The 22384-nt window shown below is 48.1% G+C and overlaps 1 protein-coding gene across 1 annotated transcript; it reads left to right on the top strand.

Annotated features, from left to right (window-relative positions):
- Positions 1-1182: 1182 nt before the first annotated feature.
- On the top strand, positions 1183-12077 carry LOC115162980 (bone morphogenetic protein 4). Its single transcript, XM_029714531.1, has 3 exons — positions 1183-1850; positions 8275-8627; positions 9285-12077. Exons 2-3 carry the CDS (start codon positions 8282-8284, stop codon positions 10367-10369), a joined length of 1431 nt encoding a protein of 476 aa, XP_029570391.1. The 5' UTR covers positions 1183-1850; positions 8275-8281; the 3' UTR covers positions 10370-12077.
- The last annotated feature ends 10307 nt before the right edge of the window (positions 12078-22384 follow it).

Here is a 22384-nt window from a genome sequence, read left to right as displayed (position 1 = left end):
CTGAAAGGTACATGCAGTAGGCTACTCACTGAAAGGTACATGCAGTAGGCTACTCACTGAAAGGTACATGCAGTAGGCTACTCACTGAAAGGTACATGCAGTAGGCTACTCACTGAAAGGTACATGCAGTAGGCTACTCACTGAAAGGTATATACAGTAGGCTACTCACTGAAAGGTACATGCAGTAGGCTACTCACTGAAAGGTACATGCAGTAGGCTACTCACTGAAAGGTACATGCAGTAGGCTACTCACTGAAAGGTACATGCAGTAGACTACTCACTGAGAGACTGGACGGGTTCATGTTATGGTCACAGTACATGTTGCTTCCTAGTGGCCTCTTATTGGATAATAATGTCCTCACCAATCCAGATAATTTCCAGACCAATCCACCTGTATGTCCCAGACTGTACGTCATGGTCAAAGCAAATACTGCTGTGAAGTACAAATAATTACAGTGTAATTATTCAGATGAAACAGATAACATTAGATAACTGTCCTGTAAATTGTCTGAGCCCACAGATGGGAAGGCGTGTGTGTTGTCCCTCTGGCCCAGGGTAATTCATCAGAAAGGGTGAATTGATGGGAGTTGGGTTGAGTGTGTGTTTGGGGTGGGTGGGGGGGGGGGGCAAGTGAATCTCCAGATGAAATCTAATATGTGAGACGATGCATCTTAAAGAGACGTTTCCTCATAGCCCTGCCCGATGAATACCAATTCAGTGGCCGACGCTGGAAGGACGATTGCACCTTGCTTGAACAATGCAGTGGAGAATTACAATGTACCTTTTTTTGGCTCGATCCATCCAATCACATCCCCCAAATTGTAGTGACTTTATCCTCCCCTATGAGTCATCCATTCATGCCATGGTCTGGTAAGAGAATATCTTTGGTCTTATTCAGTAACATACTCATGAATTAATAATGGAGATTGTATTGTCTGTGATCATGTCAGCATGTTAGCTGATAATGAAAATGGTGTCAATGAAAATCAGTGGGTGAGTTTGTAAAAGTAATGATGGAAAATAATTAGCCAGTCCACCCTGACCTTATCTCTAACTGTGCATGTGTGTGTGTGTGTGTGTGTGTGTGTGTGTGTGTTTGATGGTAGTGGGGGTGGTCTGACTTAGTGACATCACGATCAGGGAGGATCCAAATGACCAGGAAAGTCAATTAGAGTTAAACTGAGTTTACCAGCTGGACTCTCTGTATAGCATAAGAGACAGAGAGAGAGGGAGAGAGAGAGGAAAGGGGAAAAAGGGGAGGAGAGACAAAAAGAGAATGAGAGACAGAGAAAGAGAGGAAAGGAAAAAGACACATTTCGGAAGCTGGGGACAAGAGGGAATTTTTTGCCGGTTACAGAAAGCTCTCCAGACTAATTTGTCTTGTGCAGGTCCATACAGTAGATATATTGCGTGTATATTTGTCTCTCTGTGTCTGAGCAGAGGTGGAAGTGTAGGCGACAGAGAGAGGGAGTTGCCTGTTTGAAGAGGTCAGGCAGGCAGGGGAAAGCCGGTGGATATGTTTTAAGAGGCCGCTTATCTGAAACTGACAACAGGATGAGAGGGTGAGCGAGGGGGGAGAGCCCAGCAGTACAGGGGGAGAACCATGGAGAGTACAGCGTCCTCATTCACAGCCCACTCACAGAGGAGACACAGACACAGGCTAACCTGAGAGAGAGAGAGAAGCAGAGATAGAGGGAAAGAAAGAGGGGGGAATGAAAGAGACCGGAAGAGAGGTAAAGAGTCTACTTCGTCCATTCTGTCCAACCGAGCGGGAGCGAGAGACGAGGGTTCGTAACACTGGAGCTCAAGGATAAACAATGGACTCTGCACACCTCCTACCACGCCTGGACGTGAGTACTGCACGCTCACACACACACACCCATAAACACACACTCTCTCAGACACATGCAAACACACACATATACTGTCCATGTACACCAAGCCAACTCTGCCTGGCCACGGGAACTTCACTGCTCAAACCATTAGCCACTCTAGGGAGAACAAACACATGCTCACACGCCCGCAGAGGCTGGCACACTGTGTTGCTCTGAATCAAACGCCTGTAAGCGAAGGTCCAAGAACAATGTGACTATTATGTTTTCAGAAGACATAACGTGACTTCTCTGTAGGAGCGTAAAGGCATGAATTATTCCTCGGTGTTACCGGTGAAGCTAGCTTTTCAGTGGTGTTTCTGTCTTTTCCACCTCGGTCTGTGTCGACCGGACGCGTCAAGTCTTTGAACTCTCTGATGTCACGTGTCGGACATGTCACTGTTTCCACCAAACGCTTCTGCAATGTTCTGCCCTCAGCGAGCCCGCTGTTCACCAAAACATAGCCGCCTGCTGCCGGTCACTTAACTCCCTGACTCTCAGATCATCTGAACGTAGCTCTGAATGAAACGTGTGGATCCCGGCGAGAGAAAAAAAAGCGTGAAAACAGAGGCGTACAGTTGTGAATGTCCTAGTTGAAATAGATGAAGGTGTACAAGAGCTGAAAGCCTTCCGGTGACTTACAGTTCAGGATGAAATAGATGGAGATAAAGTTGACTTGTTGATGCTCTGCACTGTATGTCCTAGTTAGACTCTTGTGAGAATGTAGCTGGGAATGAAAGCCCTGGCAGTGGTGATTACTATACTGTGCATTGTGTGTCTGGCTAATGTCTCTCCAAAGGTCCAGGTAGCTAATGTCCCAAATCAAATCAAATGTTATTTGTCACATGCTTCACAAACAACAGGTGCTAAAGGCGAAATGCTTACTTACGGGAACCTTTTCTAAGTTAAAGATGCATTTATATAAAAACATTCCAATTGAAATTGTGACAAGAGGAATAAATCACAGTGAATAACGAAGAACTGTAACGAGTCAAAATAACACGCTATATACATGTAGTACCAGAACTGAGTCGATGTGCAGGGCTACAAGGTAATTGAGGTTAATATGTACATACAGTATGGTACAGTAGGGGTAAAGTGACTAGGCGACAGGATAGATAATAGACAGTAGCAGCAGTGTATGTGGTGAGTGTGAAAATGTGTGTCCGTGAGAGTGTCAGCATGCATGTGTGCGCGTCTCGTGTCTGTGTGGGCGTATGTAGTGTGTATGTGTGTGTATGTGTGTGTTGGGGTGTCAGTGTAAGTATGTGTGAGTGTGTGGGTCCAGTGTGTCAACAGTCAGTGCATGAGAGTTAGTGCAAAAAAAGTCAATACAGATAGTCCGGGTAGCCATTTGATTAGCTATTTAGCAGTTTTCTTTAGCAGCATGGCTCGGGGGAGAAGTTGTTCAGGGTCCTGTTGGTTCCAGACTGGTACCACATGCCGTGTGGTAGCAGAGAGAACAGCCTATGGCTTGGGTGGCTGGAGTCGTTGACAATTTTTTGGGGCCTTCCTCTGATACCGCCTGGTAAAGAGGTGCTGGATGGCAGAGAGCTCGGCCCCAGTGATGTACTGGGCCGTACTCACCACCCTTTGTAGGGCCTTGCGGTCGGGTGTCTTGCAGTTGCAGGCGATGTTGTGAGAGTGTTGGTTGATTCCCCAGTAGCCGGAAAGTGTCTGGTCTACTCCACCTCTCCTTAGGGAGCCTCATCGTCTGCTGTCATCTTAACCCTGGCAGGAGACAGTCACTGCATTCTCCTCCGTGTGTGTGTGTGTGTGTGTGTGTGTGTGTGTGTGTGTGAGTGTGTGTGTGTGTGTGTGTGTGTGTGTGTGTGTGTGTGTGTGTGTGTGTGTGTGTGTGTGTGTGTGTGTGTGTGTGTGTGTGTGTGTGTGTGCGTGATGCAAGCGCAGCGCTATGCATTAAAAAAAACATTCAAATCGATTGGCTTTTGTCCATCATACGCATTCACATACAGTACACACACAACACACATATCTGTTCCTCCTGGCATGTATGTGTTCGCACTCTACCTGCGTGGTGCGTACGTGTGGAGCCGTGCATTGTGGGCAGTAAATACCGTAAAGGTTTGTTGAGGAAGGCGAGCGGCGGACTGAAAGTCTGGGCTGCCCGCGCCATTAGCCTCTTAATCGCCCCAGCTGGGATAAATTAAAATACTCTCTAATAAAACCACCCAGCAGGCAACCAGGGATATTATCCTAATGATTTCATCTGTCACGCTTCGAGAGAAAAAAATGTCCTCCTAGCTTCAGCTTCAGCCTAAATCATAAAGCAGTGAATGCCGGAGTCGTCAGAGAGCTCCGTCGTGTGTTAGCGATGTATAGAGAGGTGTGAGGAACATTCCAGATGCATTAGGTGTGGGTGTGTAGGTTTCAGGTGATTATGAGAATGGTCCACAGAGGTGCTGGTTGAGCAAGTTAGGGGGGAAAAAAACGACGTTCTTGGGATGTGTGTTACGTGAGCTTGCACAAGTTGGTGTGAGTGAGTTGAAGATTTCCACGACATACATTAATTATGACATGGGGCAGAGAGTCTGAGTGTGTATGTGTGTGTTAGGGAGCAAGAGAGAGGGAGGGAGGGAGGGGGAGAGAAGGAATCTGGGAAAAAGAAACACGGGAAGAACAACAGGAAAGGAAAGTGGAGGGACCAGGCGTAACACGAAGACAGCGGCTGCGGATAAATCAGCCGGCTGCGGTGACACTGGGCCCTCTCGCCCGGCAACACTCGGCAGCACTCTTCCGCAAAAACACCATTCATTTAGAGGGCTTAGGAAAAAGGCCAACATAAGGGAGAGAGGGGAGAGAGAAATGAAGATAGGGAGAAAAAGAAAACTAGAAGTTGGGAAAGAGAGAGACATGCAGATAGAGAAGAATGGAGAGACAGGGAACACGGGGGGGGGGCGGCGGCAGTGGAAAGAGATATGGAAAAGGACAAGTGGTGATAGAGAGACTGAGTCAAAGAGAGAGAAGGGGAGCGTATATACAGAGTATATATATATATATCTGTATATAGCTGTATATATCTGTATATCTCTGTATATATCTGTATATCTCAGTATATATCTCTGTCTATCTTCCCTTCTCTCTCTTTAACTCTGTCTCTCTATCACCCTTTGTCCTTGTCCATATGTCTTTCCTCTCCCCCCCAGAGATATACAGAGAATAGAGGGGAAAGAAATGGAGAGGAACTAAGAGAGAATGAGGGGGACAGATAAACAGAAAGGGAGGGATCGATGCAGCGACAAATGAAGGAGATAAAGAGGGACTAAGAAAACGAGAGACTAAAAGAGAGAGCGTAAAGAGACGTAGAGAGAGGGAAAGAGACACACTTATGTTGGTCTGTTTTGATCTGTGGGTTCAGAGGGCCAGCGAGCAGACCGCCCTGCCTGATTACACGCACAAATCTCTCGTCTGCTCCGGGTCAGACACCATCTAATATGTCTGAGAGCACCCCCTCTCCCCACCTCACCCCTCACCTCCCCCGGAAGACTTGATTAGTCCCATTTCAGCGGAGAGAGAGAGAGGGGGGGATGGAGGGAAAGCTAACGCAGGGATGTCACCATCCAGGATGAATGGAGAGGGGGCCGGCTTGACGGAGAGGATGGCAGATAATGAGGCCAAATGGAGTTTAGTGGCTTTTCTCTCAGTTTAGATTAGCTGAAGAAACACAGGGAGATGGGTGGACGTACTCTAGATGGATGTATGGCAGGGTGTCCTCTGACTCCCTCCCAACCACCACCCTCACCCACTCCCCCTTCTGCAAGTAACCTTTGAACTTTCATTGGGGGGGAGAGGGGTCCTCAATCTAGTTTACGAGCCTTGGGACGCCACGGGAAAGGCTGTACAGTTGTGGCTCTCTAATCTCCAATCGTTCTCTAATTGTCCTGTAGCGTTGCCTCAAGTGGAGAGGCATCGGGCGGAAGGACATTACTTTGGGTGGGGCTGCCTGAGTTAATGGCTAGTGAGCAGAGTCCCACGCTCACAGCTTATTTTCCCAGGGTATTACTGTGTCTGTTCTTGCACACACACACACACACACACACACACACACACACACACACACACACCCACCCTGTGAACTTCTTGTAAACCCTACTCTGACACTATAGCATGATTAGCTGTCATTAGGGCGTCGTTATGTGTTCGTTGTGCCATAAACACCTCAGTTATCTAGCTGTGTCGGACTTAATCGATCCTCAGCTCAGCACCGAGATGAGATAGGGATAGGCAGGGAGAGATAAGTGCAGAATAAGAAAATGCTTTGCTCTAGTCTGCAGGGGAAAATAGGACGTTGAGCTCTACTTCGTTTACATTCACTGAGATGTATCTTTTCTTCTTAGAATAATGACGACATCTCTCATTTCTTTAGTTGTAGGATGATGGTAAAGCAGACCGGTTGAGAGAAGAGACGCCATGGCCCAGCCCAGGTCTCAGTCTCTACATGAACCTCCTAACTTTGAATGCTTTGAACCAAATCTAGGGTCAGCTTACCCTCCCCCAATCCTAACGGCAAACTGACTTGCTAGTTAAGTGTCCAGGGCCAACTTCATCCTACTTTGAACAATAGACAGGTCAGACACCGTACTCTGACCTCTAAGTCCTGACTCCAGAGGGCACAAGGCCATTAAGGCCTGTAGTTTATAATTAGTCACTCAATCATTAACAGCTGTACTACAGAGACATGGGGTGGTAACCCGGCTGGATGGGGCTTTAATGCTATGACCTCCAGCACTGGGTCCTTTTCCCGCGCAGCAGACAGGCCAGTTAGCAGCTATGGTCTCATTATTTGGTTGAAGCTACTGTATATGTAAGCTGTGGAGAGTAAATTAGAGCCATAGAGATATCAAGTACAGTAGCTACACTAGTTATTATTCTCAATTAAAGTCAACTAGCTTTAGTTCATTGAGCAGGACTATATTAAGGTTCTCCTAAATCATGCATGTGCACACACACACACACACACACACACACACACACACACACACACAATATATATTCTCTGCTTAATCACTCTTATCCCCCTGTGCTTGAGTTTCCTAGGAGATGGGGCCTTGGCAACACATAGCAATAAATTCACAATAAGGGAAACAAAGTGGTGCTGTTTTTACAGCCATGTGTATGCAGCAAACAACTTCACATGGACTTCAGCAGTACATTTCTTGATATCGCGCCAGACTTACTGCATAATAGCCTGACAGGCAGTGTGTGAATTACGTGAGGGGGCCTTTTTTTTGGGGGGGGTGTCTAATTTAACCATTCTCCCATTTGTTTAAACTGCACGTTTGTACTGCTACAGTGGTAAATATGAAAATAAACGTTTATGCCAAATGAAACGAACACCCCCACCTCTCTGTCACGGTTTTAAGGCCAGTGACAATCGATTAATGTTCTTTCAATCGCATTCATCTCTCTCCTCCGCCTGTCTGCCTCTCTCTCTCTCTCTCTCTCTCTCTCTCTCTCTCTCTCTCTCTCTCTCTCTCTCTCTCTCTCTCTCTGTGTCCCTGTCTCGTTCTGTCTTGAGCTTTCGCTAGCGAACTTGCAACATTGTATCGACTGGGTCCAACCCACTAGCGAACCTGCAACATTACCAACTTTGGTCCCAGCACACTAGTGATCTTACATAATAGTTTCACAGTTGATGAGCTCGGCACAGACAGAGCTGTATTTGCATCCCGTATTTCTGCCCCTTCTCAGGTGTCCCGACTTTTCTTTTGACAAAAAAAGGTCAATTTGTCACCAAGATGCGTCAATTCATTCACAAGAGTGTGGTACTAATGACAAATCCCGAATGTCATAAAACGCTTTGATGTTTTGTAACAGATGTCTCTTTTCATTCATCAAATGGCGGAGGCACAGCGCACTGTCTGGATGCTGGAATTATTTTGGCGTGGACGAACATGTACCCTACTTTTCTAAGTGATGATTGTTTGACAATCAGATGGAAACATAATGACTAGTTGTTTTCAAGCCACGTTGAAAGTTAATACATGTTTACTGTTAAAAGACATATTAGGCCCAGAACATTTTTAGGAAGTAGGAATAAAAAAAATGGAGACCTCTGAATGTCACGGTATAATTCACGCTCAGCTGACGAGGATTTAGTATGGTGGGGACTGGGAGAGGAGAAAACAAACGAATGATACATTGGTAGAAGTTTCTCTCGAAGGATTTAAGCTATGACTAGTGGTATTTCAACCCCCCACACTCCAATTTACTGAAAAATATTAAACATATGGTATATGAATTTCAATGAACACGTGGGATTTTAAAGAGCACCACTGGAAGCGTCAAAAAGTGAAAGACTTAAGCGTTCTCCCTGAAATAAACCCTAACTTCACTCTCCTCACCCTCTTCTCCCCCACTCCTCCCCCTCTCTCTCATATAGATCCACCATGTTCCCTGCTAACCTCTTGGTCCTGATAGTCCTGCTGCTACCTCAAGCCTTGTCTGGTCGCCAGGGCGGAGCCACCGAGCCCGATGGTAGTGTGTCGTCGTTGTTATCGTCATCACCAACCCCCCTGGACCCTAGCCTGGCCCAGACCATCCAGAACCTGCTGCTGAGCCGCCTGGGCCTGCAGTCCCACCCCAACCCCCGGCCAGGTGCCCCCGTCCCACAGTACATAGTGGACCTCTATCGCTTCCACTCCCAGCAGTACCACCTAGTCCAGGATCCAGACTTCAGCTACCCCAGCCAGCATGTCCAGGAGGCCAACACCGTACGCAGCTTCCACCAGACAGGTAACATTACACATGTGGTCTGGGCCCATATCCCCAAAGCATCTGAGATTAGTTTAGCCTTTAAGATCATAATGAATAAGGTCATATGGACAGATCCTGGATCAGTTTGTGGATAGTTTGCAAAGCTGTTCTACCTTGTCCTGCCACCGTTTGGTATCAGTTCCACAATACGTTTTTAATGGACACTGTTCTACACTTTCCATTTGTAGTTCCAGTCCGGGTTAGATGGCATTGATGACGACAGGGCTGTGATACCCAGTCTCTTTCTGTTATGACTCCACCTCGGCAGTTAGTAGGCTCCAAAGTCAGACCATCTATTTTCCATTTGATAACATGGATGTTTCCATAACAGTCACAAGCTAACCAGCAACGAGTGGAGGTCCTATTCTGATGGTAGTGTGTGCAATGAAAAGCTTATCTAACTGTTTATGGCACTGAATGTGTCTGACATTTAAAGTTAAGGATTGACAGGTCAATTTACCTTGTATTTGACATTGTGAGATTACAATGTTTGATATAGGAAATCCTACAAGAGAGACCTCCATGGAACTGCACAGAACATCAGTTTTGTTTTACAAATTGAACCTTCTTCTTTGAACTATCTTAACCTCTCTCTCTCTCTCTCTCTCTCTCTCTCTCTCTCTCTCTCTCTCTCAGAGTCTACCAGTCCCTCACTCCCCCTTGAAAAGAGGCAGACCACCGCGAGCAACAACAGGGTCCCCATCTCCTTCAACGTGTCCTCCATCCCCCAGGATGAGCGTGTGGTGTCTGCAGAGCTACGTTTCTTCCGGGGTGGTGGAGCCAGCCCAGGCCCCGGAGCCCACAGGGTCAGCCTGTTCCTCTCTGGAAGCCCTGGGGACTCTGAGTCTGAGCCCACTCTGTTGGAGTCACGGGTCCTCACATGGGCCCCCAACACCAAGCCTGCTGTCTCCTGGGAGGCATTCAGCCTCAGCACCGAACTCTTCCTGGGGGCCCACGCTCAGACTGGGAGCCTGGCCTTCCTCCTGGAGGTGACCCCTCTGGGTAACACCACCCTCCTCACCCCCCCTGACCATGATGCTCTACCACTCTCCACTGGGGAGGAAGGACGAAGAGAGGGACACCTGAGGGTGCGCAGATCTCTGGGACAGGACGAACACAGCTGGGCACGAGAGAGACCCCTGCTGGTTACTTACAGCCATGACGGGCGTGGGGAGGCACTAGCCGCCCATGGCCGGAGAACCTCTGGCACTGCCCAGAGGATGAGGGGGAGGAAGGGGGCCAGAGAAAGGGGCAGGAGTAGCAGCAGCAACCGGGGAAGGGACAGAGACAAGGAGAGGGACAGGGACAGGGACCGGAGCGCCAGCCCTGGCTGGGGCGGTAGCTGGGACGAGGGAGGAAGAGTGAAGCGTAATGGTGGCCGCGCAGCAAAACTGAAGCGTCTGTCCCGCGCCCGCTGCCGCCGCTACCCGCTCTACGTGGACTTCAAAGACGTGGGCTGGAACAAGTGGATTGTGGCGCCTAGCGGCTACGACGCCTTCTTCTGCCTGGGGGAGTGTCGCTTCCCGCTCGCCGACCACATGAACTCATCCAGCCACGCCATGGTGCAGACGCTGGTGAACTCGGTGAACGGAGCCGTGCCGAGGGCCTGCTGCGTGCCCACCGCCCTCAGCCCCATCGCCATGCTCTACCTGGACCCCCAGGACCGCGTGGTGCTCAAAAACTACCAGGACATGGTGGTGGAGGGCTGTGGATGCCGGTAACGGGAAACAAAAGAGAGGGAGGGAGGAAAGAGATGGAAGGAGAGATTGATGGCGTAAAGACAGAGGGCAAGGACAGAACCCAGCTCAGCAGGACCATGTGAGACAAGAGTACCTGGATCTTGTGGCGGAGGGATGAAAATACAAGTACTAGCAGGGGACCGGAGAGATGGATGAGGCAGGAAGAGAAGAGACAGGAATGTAGAACCCAATCCAGCAGGAACAAGTGCTTCCTAAGAAGTGCATGGTGTCGGAGGGCCACAGCTGTCAGTAGTGGAAATAAAGAGAGGAGAAGAAATAGCGGAGAAGAAAGAGAGCGGGAGAGAGAGAGAGGAAAAACAGAGACAAGAAGTACCACACAGTGAGAGTATGAAGAGAAGACAGAGGGAAAGACGGAGAGGGAGAGAAACACGAAGCAGTCTTCCACATCCCGGTAGGGGGAGAGGATGCTGCTGACAGAAGAAGAGAGGAACGACAGCCAGGAGTAGAGGAGAAGAGAATCCTACCATTAGCTCCACCTCTTCTCCTTCAATAGCACTCCACTCGCTGACAGCCCTGTGCTTGTTCAATGCTCCCTCACAGCCCTCTACGTGTCTGTAACGTGTCTGTGTCTGTGTCTCTCCGTGCTTAGTGTGTCGCTCACCTCATTCCAACATCAATCTGTAAAGGAGATGCACTCAATCGGTGGAGTGGAAGGGGACTGGCAAGAGATGACGATATCAGTGCCAGAGTATACTATCTGTATGGTTGGATATCAAGAGTGGCTTATAGTACAGAGAAAGCTGTCATGTGGCCCATATGAGGAGGATGACACATATAGCCTTTGCATCAGTGACACCATCCTCAAGCTAACTCAGCTAACTTATCTGGGCCAACGGACAGCTACTGATCGCTCATCAATAGAGACTTTGACGGGCACTCCTCGCAGACTGAATAGATATGGATTTTCGCAGACAGACAGCCAGCCAGACACGAATCTTCCCGTCATGAGATATTTTTAAAACCACAACAATAATACAGAGGAATTATTATGCTATTGTTTGAATGTACTACTATCATTATTATTTAAAGATAACTTTTTTTGTACATTTCCTTTGCAGAGATGAAGAAAATTCAGAAAACTGTTGTCATCAAAGTAATTCCATTAAATGGTAAATCTAACTTAAGAGTCACATTATGTATTTAAATAGCAACCACATACTGTGTATTTAACCTTGAAAATATTTAAGATATCTGCTCTCTACAAAGCTACATGTACAGTACCGTAATACACCTAAAACTGGAGCCTGCGGTCCTTATAGTAGCTTTGGTACAGCAAGTTATGGTGGCTTTTGGTGTACTACACATGCAAACACAGTGTTGTAATGACGCAGTCATAAGCTCAAGAAATACCACATATCAAGGCTTGGTGTATTGTATTCTACTGAATCGTGTAACAAGAACACAATGTCATCATCGAACACAGATGTCTTTGCTAGCGGTGTGCATGTTTTATAAAAAAAGAACGGCTAATGTTAAAGCAGTTGATTTCCAGTGCCTTTTGGACGAGGGCTTTGCAGGTGTTCTCCTGTTATGAGTTGAGTATTTTGAGTATCTTTCCAGCGTTTTGCTTTTCCCTCTATTTAAATGGAAGCATTTAAACAACAGTCTGTAAAATGTTTGACATTGTCTGAAGACGTGGTGATACCTGTAATAAACAGACCAAGCAACACCTCTGTCACATGATTGGGTTTTGAAAATCAACCACATTTCCTTGTTCCTCCTCTGCTAGTGTTCTGAGGACGTATTGCTCTGAGTCTATGCACAAAGACAAGGGCAGAGCAGAGGGGGACTGTGAAATCCTTTCATTGGTCAGAATCTCTTTCAATCACAAATTTCCTCTAGATAGACATTTGAGCCAAGGAAGGAAGCCAGTGGTCCCTTGGTGAACCCAGAACAAACCAGACTTGTCTGTAGTCCTAGAGTACCTATAGAGTCCCAATGAGACACACAGGCCTGTGATAGAAGGGCATGAGGAGAAGGCTATTCATGGAGCAGATCCACATCCCTTACTGGCAAAACCACTGCACCACCTTGTCAGTTCACACCCGGCCTATGATGTAGCCCACATGTGTTTCTGATCGCCAGATGTTACGCAGAGAGCTACTGCGCCTCTGAGCTTGCAGCAGTCAGTGTGCTCGGCAACGGGTCATTCCTCACGTCGTGAATGTGGGGGTCAAACCAACTCAACAGCTTTCTTGATCCCGCATTCCTGTGTGTTGAAAGGAACTACCCCCCCCCCCCCCCCCCCCCATCCTCTCCTCCAGATGGATCGGCTCACTGCTTGTGAAGTATTGGGAGGTGAACAGTGTGAAACCCACAGGCGCTTTGCTCCATCCTAGGGAGGGGCGACCCTCCTCCCCTCCTGTCAGAGGCTGGACGTGGTCCAGAGCTCACCGGCTACAGCTGGAGCTGTCCAGATTCTTCTTACATATTGCCTCTCACCAGCTGTCAACAGCAGCACACTGCCAACGGGGCTCCTGTGTGTGTGTGTGTGTGCGTGTGCGTGTGTGTATGCATGCATCTGTCTGTCTGCATGCGTGCGAGAGAGCATTAATGTGTTTGTGTGTTTAGGTAAGTAGTGAAAACCATCTCATGAAATACACACAGCATGAGTCAGCCATGCACTGGCAATAGGATAACCTTTGCTCCACAGAGGGTCTGTATCCTCCCTAACTCCTCCTTTCGCCCTAACTACCCTAACTCCCCCTCTAAACCATCCTTCCCCCCAACCCATCCCTCACACATCTTCTCTCACCACCCAACCCATCCCTCACCCCCTGACCCATTCCTCATCCCACCCTCCCCTCTCCCCCCTCTCAGCCCATTCCCTTATCACCCGCCTCACCCCTAGCCAAGACTACTCACCCCCTTACCCCTCCCTTGCCCCCTGCCTCGCCCTAACCCATCCCTCAACCCTTCCATTTTCTCTCACCCCCCGTAACCCCTCCCTCACCCCAAACCCTCCTCTCACCCAGGTGCTGGATTATGACTGTGGTTCAGGGTATCGGGTGGGTGGAGCAGGACTGGGGAGTGGAGACAGGATATGGCCAGTTTATCTTGTCAGGTGTGTAGGCTCTGTGAGCCTGGATAGCAGTGGCCTTGACCCAGTCAACCCCGTGGAACACCTTCCCTCAGCCCTAAATCACACGCTACTGGGGGCTTCCAAACCCACCCGACCCACAGAGACAGGGCCGCGGGGCCGCACCTCCAGCCAGGTGCCTGGATTTATCTGTGATGGACCCCAGATAGGCAGGGGAGTACACATTTCTCACATTACATAGCCCTCTTTCTGACATACAGAAGATAGCTGCATCCAGTGAAAAGTTTGTGAGAACCGCTTTACAGGAACCGAGCCGAGTTCAAGAGGCCCAGTGCAGTTCCAGCCACAAATGCCTGGAACGTTCAGATAGTACGGTTGGGATTATAACCTCAGTTATGGAACTCAACTCTGTGCTACGTGCAGATGGAAGTTTAATTGGAACATTCAGTAGCGCTAGAGCATTAGTAGAATGTTCATGTGAACAGGGACTAGGGATAGGCCCAGAGGTGCCTCCATTTTGGAGTGTGGAGTTCATGGAAATGAAGTTGAACTCATGTTTGACATGCTCTCCATCAACATGCCAATCCAACCAGTCACACAGGCAGGGCCAAGGTAAGCCCAGAACAGAGCAGGCCCCATCCCTGGCATACCCTACTAACTGACAGGCTTCTCCCCATTCATCCTGTAATACGGGAGTAACTTCCACCACTGCCGGTTCACCTATACTCCTGCCTGTCAACTCACCGTGTGTCAACTGTACAGCCCACCCACTGTCCATATCCACCCCACCACACACACTTGCTCACGCACGCAAGCACCCACGCACACACACACACACACACACACACACACACACACACACACACACACACACACACACACACACACATTACCATGTTGGAAATTGCTCTGTGCCAACCTAGGCCGGGATTCAATCCGAGCGCATTTTTTCGGCAATGCACGTTTTAAAGGCAATGTTCCCACGTTCTCGGAAAGCACATGCACGGTAAACGTTGCATATGTCGGCTCAATCTGAAGTTACCTTTAAATGTCTCATTATCCAAATCCACGATTGGATTGGATTGAATCCCGGCCCTAGACTTGCCACATTTAGGACCACAAGGCCCAAAGCATGGTTCAGCGTCAGAACCAGTGGACTGACTAGTCTGGCTACAGAATAGGGGGACCTTATCAAGCAAAAGCTCTGGGCTTGAGTTATATTTCCAATAGCCCAAAATATGCTTCAGACTAGTTTATAACTCTGTAGTGGGATAGCATCAGTGATGTAGGTAAGAGCAGTACATGCTCCAAAGTGATGTATGTGTTCCAGGTCTTTGAGGTCATTGTGATTTCAATAAAACTCACAACAGCAGTCCAGTGTGGTCACAAACGTGCAATATATGTCTCAGCTTCAAAGGTTTCCATGTACTATATCAGACACGGTTTTCAATCATGGATCCCCCCACGTGTACAATATATGATACATATTGTCATAAGATAAAACCTCCATAGCAGCTGTGGTCAACGCCTCCCCAGTTAGCACATTTGGTTCCTTGGAAGTTGTGGGAACGTATGTTTTTGGTTTCCCATTGGTTCTGGGAACGAAGCCATAAGTTTCCTGACCGGTAAAACTGAACGTTTTTTAAATGTTCTGAGAACGGACGTGAAAATATCAGGTTGCTGGGAGGTTCTGAGAACATTTTACTCTGTTTCCTTGAAAGTTTTCCTGGGAGGTTTTATTAACGTTCTGAGAACGGAAATGATAGGTGATTTGAAGGTAATTAAATAACGTTCTGAGAACATGTTTCAATAAGACTTTTAATAACGCTGCTAGGTTAGGTTAACTAAACTCCAAGCAGAGATAGGACACGTGGAAATATTCATTTGCTTAGGCAATAATCATGCAAACACATTTATTTTTTATTGTGGCACAGCGACATTGAGATTCAAACCTTCTGTTCTCTATCCATGGAATTAGTCCACTGCACCACCAGGATGGAATGCCATGGAATGCTAGAATGCCCTGTTTTGTTTTTTTTAAGTATACGAAGCTGTTCATTTTAGTCTATTCAAACATACCCCATTTCAAAGGAAACAAGCACTCTTAAAGATCAGGTTTGGCCAATTAGTGGGCATGGCCAATACACCTGAACTCACTTAGCAAGATAGAGGATAGAGAGAGTTTTGTTCACGCTGAGAACAGAACGTATACGTTTTTAAATAGGCCGTGGTTACGGATACAGAGTTTTTGCCCACGCCCGCTTGGGAAACCTATTTCTGCGCGTGTGTTATTTTCCGTACACATTTGTTTTTCTAACGTAGCTTCTGCTCACACTCCCCCTACCTTCAGGTGTCGCTCTTTACACTTCAGCTCCACTATAAGCATGGTGATGCTTTGTCATTAGCGTTGTGTCAATGTCACCTTCTACCTGCTATACAGTGTTGTTTTGAGAGCAGAGGGGAAGAGCATCTTTATTTTCCCCTACAGTTCTGTACAATATTCTTCGATTATGTGTAAGTACAATAGCTTTGGTCCAGTTTTTAGCAAGTACTCATTGTAATTTTTTCTAGTGGTTGCAATAAATTATCCTGTAATTACACAAGTTGCTTTTGTTTACATTGTGAACATAGTCAATCTAGCTAGCTAGCTAAAGTTTCTGCTAGCTAGTAGATTCTTGACTTCAGAAATCTTCGTAAAATAACCAGCGGTGTATACTCGAGGCCATATGCAACCAAAATCAACTTTATTTCTCATGATTTCAATTCAAAAGATAGAATGAACGTGCGCGTCATCCATCAAGATTTGAACCGCGGCTATTTATGAGCTTGGACGCGGCTTTTGGATGTGACGCAATGCGATTGCAACACGGGCAGAATAGTAGCTTTCATTGATTTCAAAGAAAGCATTCCCTCATTGGCTGATGTCTGATGGCTACACCAGAAGCCGATGGCTGAAGTGTAGCAGAGCCTTTACTCACCCTCTTCTGAACCATGATGATGATGCCTATGTCTCTACCTCATATTTCTGAACAGCTAAAATAAAAACCCTGCAGCAATTTCAAACAACATTCCAAAACATAGGCGTATATACAGCATTCGGAAAGTATTCAGACTCCTTCCCTTTTTCCACATTTTGTTACGTTACATATGCCTTATTCTAAAATGCATTAAATTCATGTTTGTCCTCATCAATCTAAACACAATACCCCAATATGACAAAGCGAAAAAAGATTTTTAGAAATTTTTTTAAAATTTAGCTCAGGCGCATCCTGTTTCCATTGATCATCCTTGAGATGTTTCTACAACTTGATTGGAGTCCACCTGTGGTAAATTCAATTGATTGGACATGATTTGGAAAGGCACATACTGGTCTATATAAGGTTCTATAGTTGACAGTGCATGTCAGAACAAAAACCAAGCCATGAGGTTGAATGAATTGTGCGTAAAGCGCCGAGACAGGATTGTGTCGAGGCACAGATCTAAGGAAGGGTACCAAAACATTTCTGCAGCATTGAAGGTCCCCAAGGACACAGTGGGCTCCATCATTCTTAAATGTAAGAAGTTTGGAACCACCAAGACTCTTCCTAGAGCTGGCCGCCCGGCCAAACTGAGCAATCAGTGGAGAAGGGCCTTGGTCAAGGAAGTGACCAAGAACCCGATAGTTGCTCTGACAGAGCTCCTGAGTTCCTCTGTGGAGATGGGAGAACCTTCCAGAACGACAACAAACTCTGTAGTATTCCACCAATCAGGCCTTTATGGTAGAGTGGCCAGACGGAAGCCACTCCTCAGTAAATGGCACATGCCAGCCCGCTTGGAGTTGACCAAAGGGCAGCTAAAGCACTCTCAGACCATGACAAACAAGATTCTCTGGTCTGATAAAACCAAGATTGAACTCTTTGGTCAGAATGCCAAGCGTCACGTCTGAAGAAAACCAGGCACCATCCCTATGGTGAAGCATGGTGGTGGCAGCATCATACTGTGGGGATGTTTTTCAGCACCAGGGACTGGGAGACTAGTCAGGATTGAAGGAAAGATGAACGGAGCAATGTACAGAGAGATCCTTGATGAAAACCTGCTCCAGAGCGCTCAGGACCTCAGACTGGGGAGAAGGTTCACCTTCCAACAGGACAACAACCCTAAGCACTGTAGGAGAAAATTCATGACTATTGGTGATTTTCCAGTATCTGGACTGTTGTCCCAGAAGTAGTGAGCAGAATCAACATAGGGTTAATTAATAGACATGTGTACGCAGAATAATGGCTGAGGTCAGGTGAATGAACAGAGCTGGATCAACATAGAGTTAATCACTAGACATGTAAAAACAGAAGTAAGCAGAAAATGTATGCCTGTGCTGTTATAGGCCTGAGGGAAGTCATTACCTGATCCTGTGACTAGCACTGAGACATGCAATTGCATTATGTATGTATGCCTGTGCTGTAGTAGGCCTGAGGGAAGTCATTGCCTGGTCCTGTGACTGGCTTTAGGGCATGTAGTTGTATTGTATATGTATGTCTGTGCCATTACAGGCTTGGGGAGAGCTATTGTGTAGTCCTATGTGTGTCATTGGACAGACACCTGCATTATGTGTGTGTCTTATTTTTTGTATCATTGCTATGGATACGCCCCCAATAGAATCTGTAAACAAGCAAGAATTGAGACAGAAAGATAATGGTGGCGAGAGGCCAAGGGGTGTTAATCATCTACATAGAGGGGAGTGACCATATGTGTTATCTGAAGGTGGAAACCTACAAGGCCTGAGGTCTAAGGCCTGAGGTCTAAGAGAATTTAGTTGTTCCATGGAATTGCTTGGCTTTGTGTCAAGGCTGGGGGTAACTGGTGAAAGGAGTCAGGGGCAGGAGAGCTGAGATGCGTGGACAAGGTATTTAATTCAAGAAAAAACACCAGTATAAACACAATACTATGGTGCTGGAAAAATACCGGTACCACGAAATAAACAGGCGTAATAACAAAACCCGGTAACAATATACCAGCCGTCAGATACAGCCTTACAATAAAACAAACACGCAGACAAACATGGGGGAAACCAGAGGGTTAAATAATGAACATGTAATGGGGAATTGAAACCAGGTGTGTAAAAAACAACGACCAATGGAAAATGAAAAGTGGATCGGTGATGGCTAGAAGGCCGGTGACGTCGACCGCCGCTCGAACAAGGAGAGGGACCGACTCTGGCGGAAGTCGTGACAGTACCCCCCTTGACGCGCAGCTCCAGCAGTGCTCCAGCAGCTCCAGCAGCACCTCCAGCTCGAGGACGACCCGGAGGGCTAGGCGCAGGGCGATCCGGATGGAAACGGTGGAAATCCCGCTGCATCGAAGGGTCCAATACGTCCTCCACCGGCACCCAGCATCTCTCCTCCGGACCGTACCCCTCCCACTCCACGAGGTACTGAAGGCCCCTCACCCGACACCTCGAGTCCAGTATGGACCGGACTGCATATGCCGGGGCCCCCTCGATGTCCAGAGGAGGCGGAGGAACCTCCCGCACCTTGGACTCCTGGACATGGAACGAGGAGTTAATACGGTAATCTGGGGGAAGCTGTAAACTGTAACAAACCTCGTTCACTCTCCTCAGGACTTTGAATGGCCCCACAAACCACGGACCCCGCTTCCGGCAGGGCAGGCGGAGGGGCAGGTTTCGGGTCGAGAGCCAGACTTGGTCCCCCGGTGCGAACACCAGGGCCTCACTACGGTGGCGGTCTGCGCTGGCTTTCTGACGCCTCACAGCCCGCTGAAGGTGCACATGAGTGGCGTCCCATGTCTCCTCCGAGCACCTAAACCAGTCGTCCACCGCAGGAGCCTCGATCTGGCTCTGATGCCACGGCGCCAGAACCGGCTGGTACCCCAGTACGCACTGGAAAGGGGAGAGGTTGGAAGAGGAGTGGCGGAGCGAGTTCTGGGCCATCTCTGCCCAGAGTATGAACGCTGCACACTCCCACGGCTGGTCGTGGCAATAAGACCGCAGAAACCTACCCACATCCTGGTTTACTCTCTCCACCTGCCCGTTACTCTCGGGGTGAAAACCTGAGGTAAGGCTGACCGAGACCCCCAGACGTTCCATGAACGCCCTCCAGACCCTTGACGTGAACTGGGGAACTCGATCAAATACTATGTCCTCAGGCACCCCGTTGTGCCGGAAGACGTGTGTGAACAGGGCCTCCGCAGTCTGTAGGGCCGTAGGGAGACTAGGCAAAGGGAGGAGACGGCAGCCGGAAAACTGATCCACAACGACCAGGATCGTGGTGTTACCCTGTGAGGGAGGCAGATCCATCAGGAAGTCCACCGACAGGTGCGACCACAGCCGTTGTGGAACGGGTAAGGGTTGTAACTTCCCTCTGGGCAGGTGCCTAGGGGCCTTGCACTGGGCGCACACTGAGCAGGAGGAAACATAAACTCTCACGTCCTTAGCCAAGGTGGACCACCAGTACTTCCCACTAAGACAGCACACTGTCCGACTGATGCCCGGATGACCAGAGGAGGGTGACATGTGGGCCCAATAGATCAAACTGTCGCGGACAGCAAACGTAACGTACAGACGCCCAGCTGGACACTGGGGGGGAGTGGGCTCTGTACGTAACGCCCGCTCGATGTCCGCGTCCAGCTCCCACACTACCGGTGCCACCAGGCAAGAGGCCGGGAGTATGGGAGTGGGATCCATGGTCAGCTCCTCTGTGTCATACATCTGGGACAGTGCATCTGCCTTAACGTTCTGGGAACCTGGTCTGTTGGACAGGGTGAAAACAAAACGGGTAAAGAACATGGCCCACCTTGCCTGGCGAGGGTTCAGTCTCCTTGCCGTCCGGATGTACTCCAGATTTCGGTGGTCAGTCCAGATGAGAAAAGGGTGTTTAGCCCCCTCAAGCCAATGTCTCCACGTCTTCAAAGCATTGACGACAGCCAACAACTCCCGGTCCCCCACGTCATAGTTTCGCTCTGCCGGGCTGAGCTTCTTCGAAAAGAAGGCACAGGGGCGGTGCTTTGGTGGCGTACCCGAGCGCTGAGAGAGCACAGCTCCTATCCCAGCCACGGACGCGTCCACCTCCACTATGAACGCCAAAGAGGGATCCGGATGAGCCAGCACAGGAGCCGAGGTAAACAGAGCCCTCAGCTGACCAAAAGCCCTGTCCGCCTCAGCTGACCACTGCAAACGCACCGGTCCCCCCTTCAGCAGTGAGGTAATGGGAGCTGCTACCCGACTAAAGCCCCGGATAAACCTCCGGTAGTAGTTGGCAAACCCTAGAAACCGCTGCACTTCCTTTACCGTGGTGGGAGTCGGCCAATTATGCACGGCTGTAATGCGGTCACTCTCCATCTCCAACCCTGACGTGGAAATGCAGTACCCTAGGAAGGAGTCGGACTGTTGGAAAAACAGGCATTTCTCAGCCTTGAGAAATCGCTAATTAGAACGCGTGTCTGTATCTTGATGCGTTCCACCTCTGGGCAGCCGAACATTCTAGGCAGCCGATACCATGACTCAGGATATGACCCATATGCAGACACGGGAGGCGGATGGTTCGGTTCTCAGAATATTTATAATAGCAATGGGGCAGGCAAAAGGGCAGGTTGAGGGCAGGCAGAGGTTTGTGATCCAAGAGTCAAAAAGGTACAGAACGGCAGGCAGGCTCAGGGTCAGGGCAGGCAGAAAGGTCGGATCCGGGAACACTAGCAAACAAGAACTTTAGAAACGAGAAAAACGCTGTTAAGACCTAACAAAACAAGATGAACTGGCAACAGACAAACAGAACACGCAAGTATAAATACACAGGGGATAATGTGGAAAAATAGGAGACAGCAGGTGGGGGTTGAAGACAAGCACAAGACAGGTGAAACAGATCAGGGTGTGACAGCCGAGCCTGTATCCGGAAGAAAGAGTCTGACAATGGGTTTGTTTTGCATCATCCGGTGCCATAGTTATGCCATATACACTGATATAATAGCGTGTAACTCAATAGCTAAGAAGAACATGAAATTGCTAGACTGCCTGTTTGTGTCGCGCTAATGTTTGCAATACTGACAACAAAGTTTGTACGGACATGCCGATAATGTATTTTGTGTAAAACATGTCAATAGTTGCATGTAGCCTACATCCCTCCCGAAAAAAATAAAATGAAATCGGTCTTATGCTTACTGAGTTATGTAATGCAATAGTTTGAACAGTTTTGTGTACAACATGAAGTTTGTAGGCTACACTAGTGACCAGACAAAGTCGACGGGGGGAGGAGCAGCAGTAGAGCACTCAGCACAGTAGCTATGTAGGCAGAGACATGGGCACTCAGCTACGTCAATGTAACAACGACGCTGGGAGACAGGAAGCAAGTGCAAGTAGTGAGTTTAATAATAAACGTAACAGAGAACAATACAAGACACAAGTGTAGCAAACAGACATGGAACAACATTAATACTGCCTGGGGAATAGACCTAAAAGAGTGCCAGATATAAGGGAGGTAATGAGAGAGAAAATGGAGTCCAGGTGAGCCTAATCATGAGGTGCAGGTGCGCATAATGATGGTTGCCCGGATTGGTGGTTAGTAAACCAGCGATGTCCAATGCTGGAGGGGAGGAGTGAGAGTAGACCTGACAGTAAAAATATTATTTTGCAGAAATATCCATATTTTTTTGCCTGGGCAAATTGAAACTCCGTATCCGTAGCCACTCCGTTTTTAAATTTAAAAAATTGAACGTTCTTTGAACGTTACTGTTTTCCTGTGTTGATTATTGAAAGTTTTCTTAATGTTCTGAGAATATGACTTTAAATAGAATCATGAGGAAACCTGTAGAAAACATTATGCTGAAGTCCTGAAATTCTCACAGAAGAATGTTGTTTCTTAATGTTCTCTGAGCGTTTTGAGACCATGACTTTAAATAGAACCATGAGGGAACCTGTAGAAAACGTTATGCTGAATTATTGAAATTCCCAC

The sequence above is a fragment of the Salmo trutta genome, chromosome 26, assembly GCF_901001165.1.
Source record: "Salmo trutta chromosome 26, fSalTru1.1, whole genome shotgun sequence".
Lineage (NCBI taxonomy): Eukaryota > Metazoa > Chordata > Actinopteri > Salmoniformes > Salmonidae > Salmo > Salmo trutta.
Note: the sequence above shows the minus strand (reverse complement) of the source record. Positions and strands in the feature narration are given on the sequence as shown.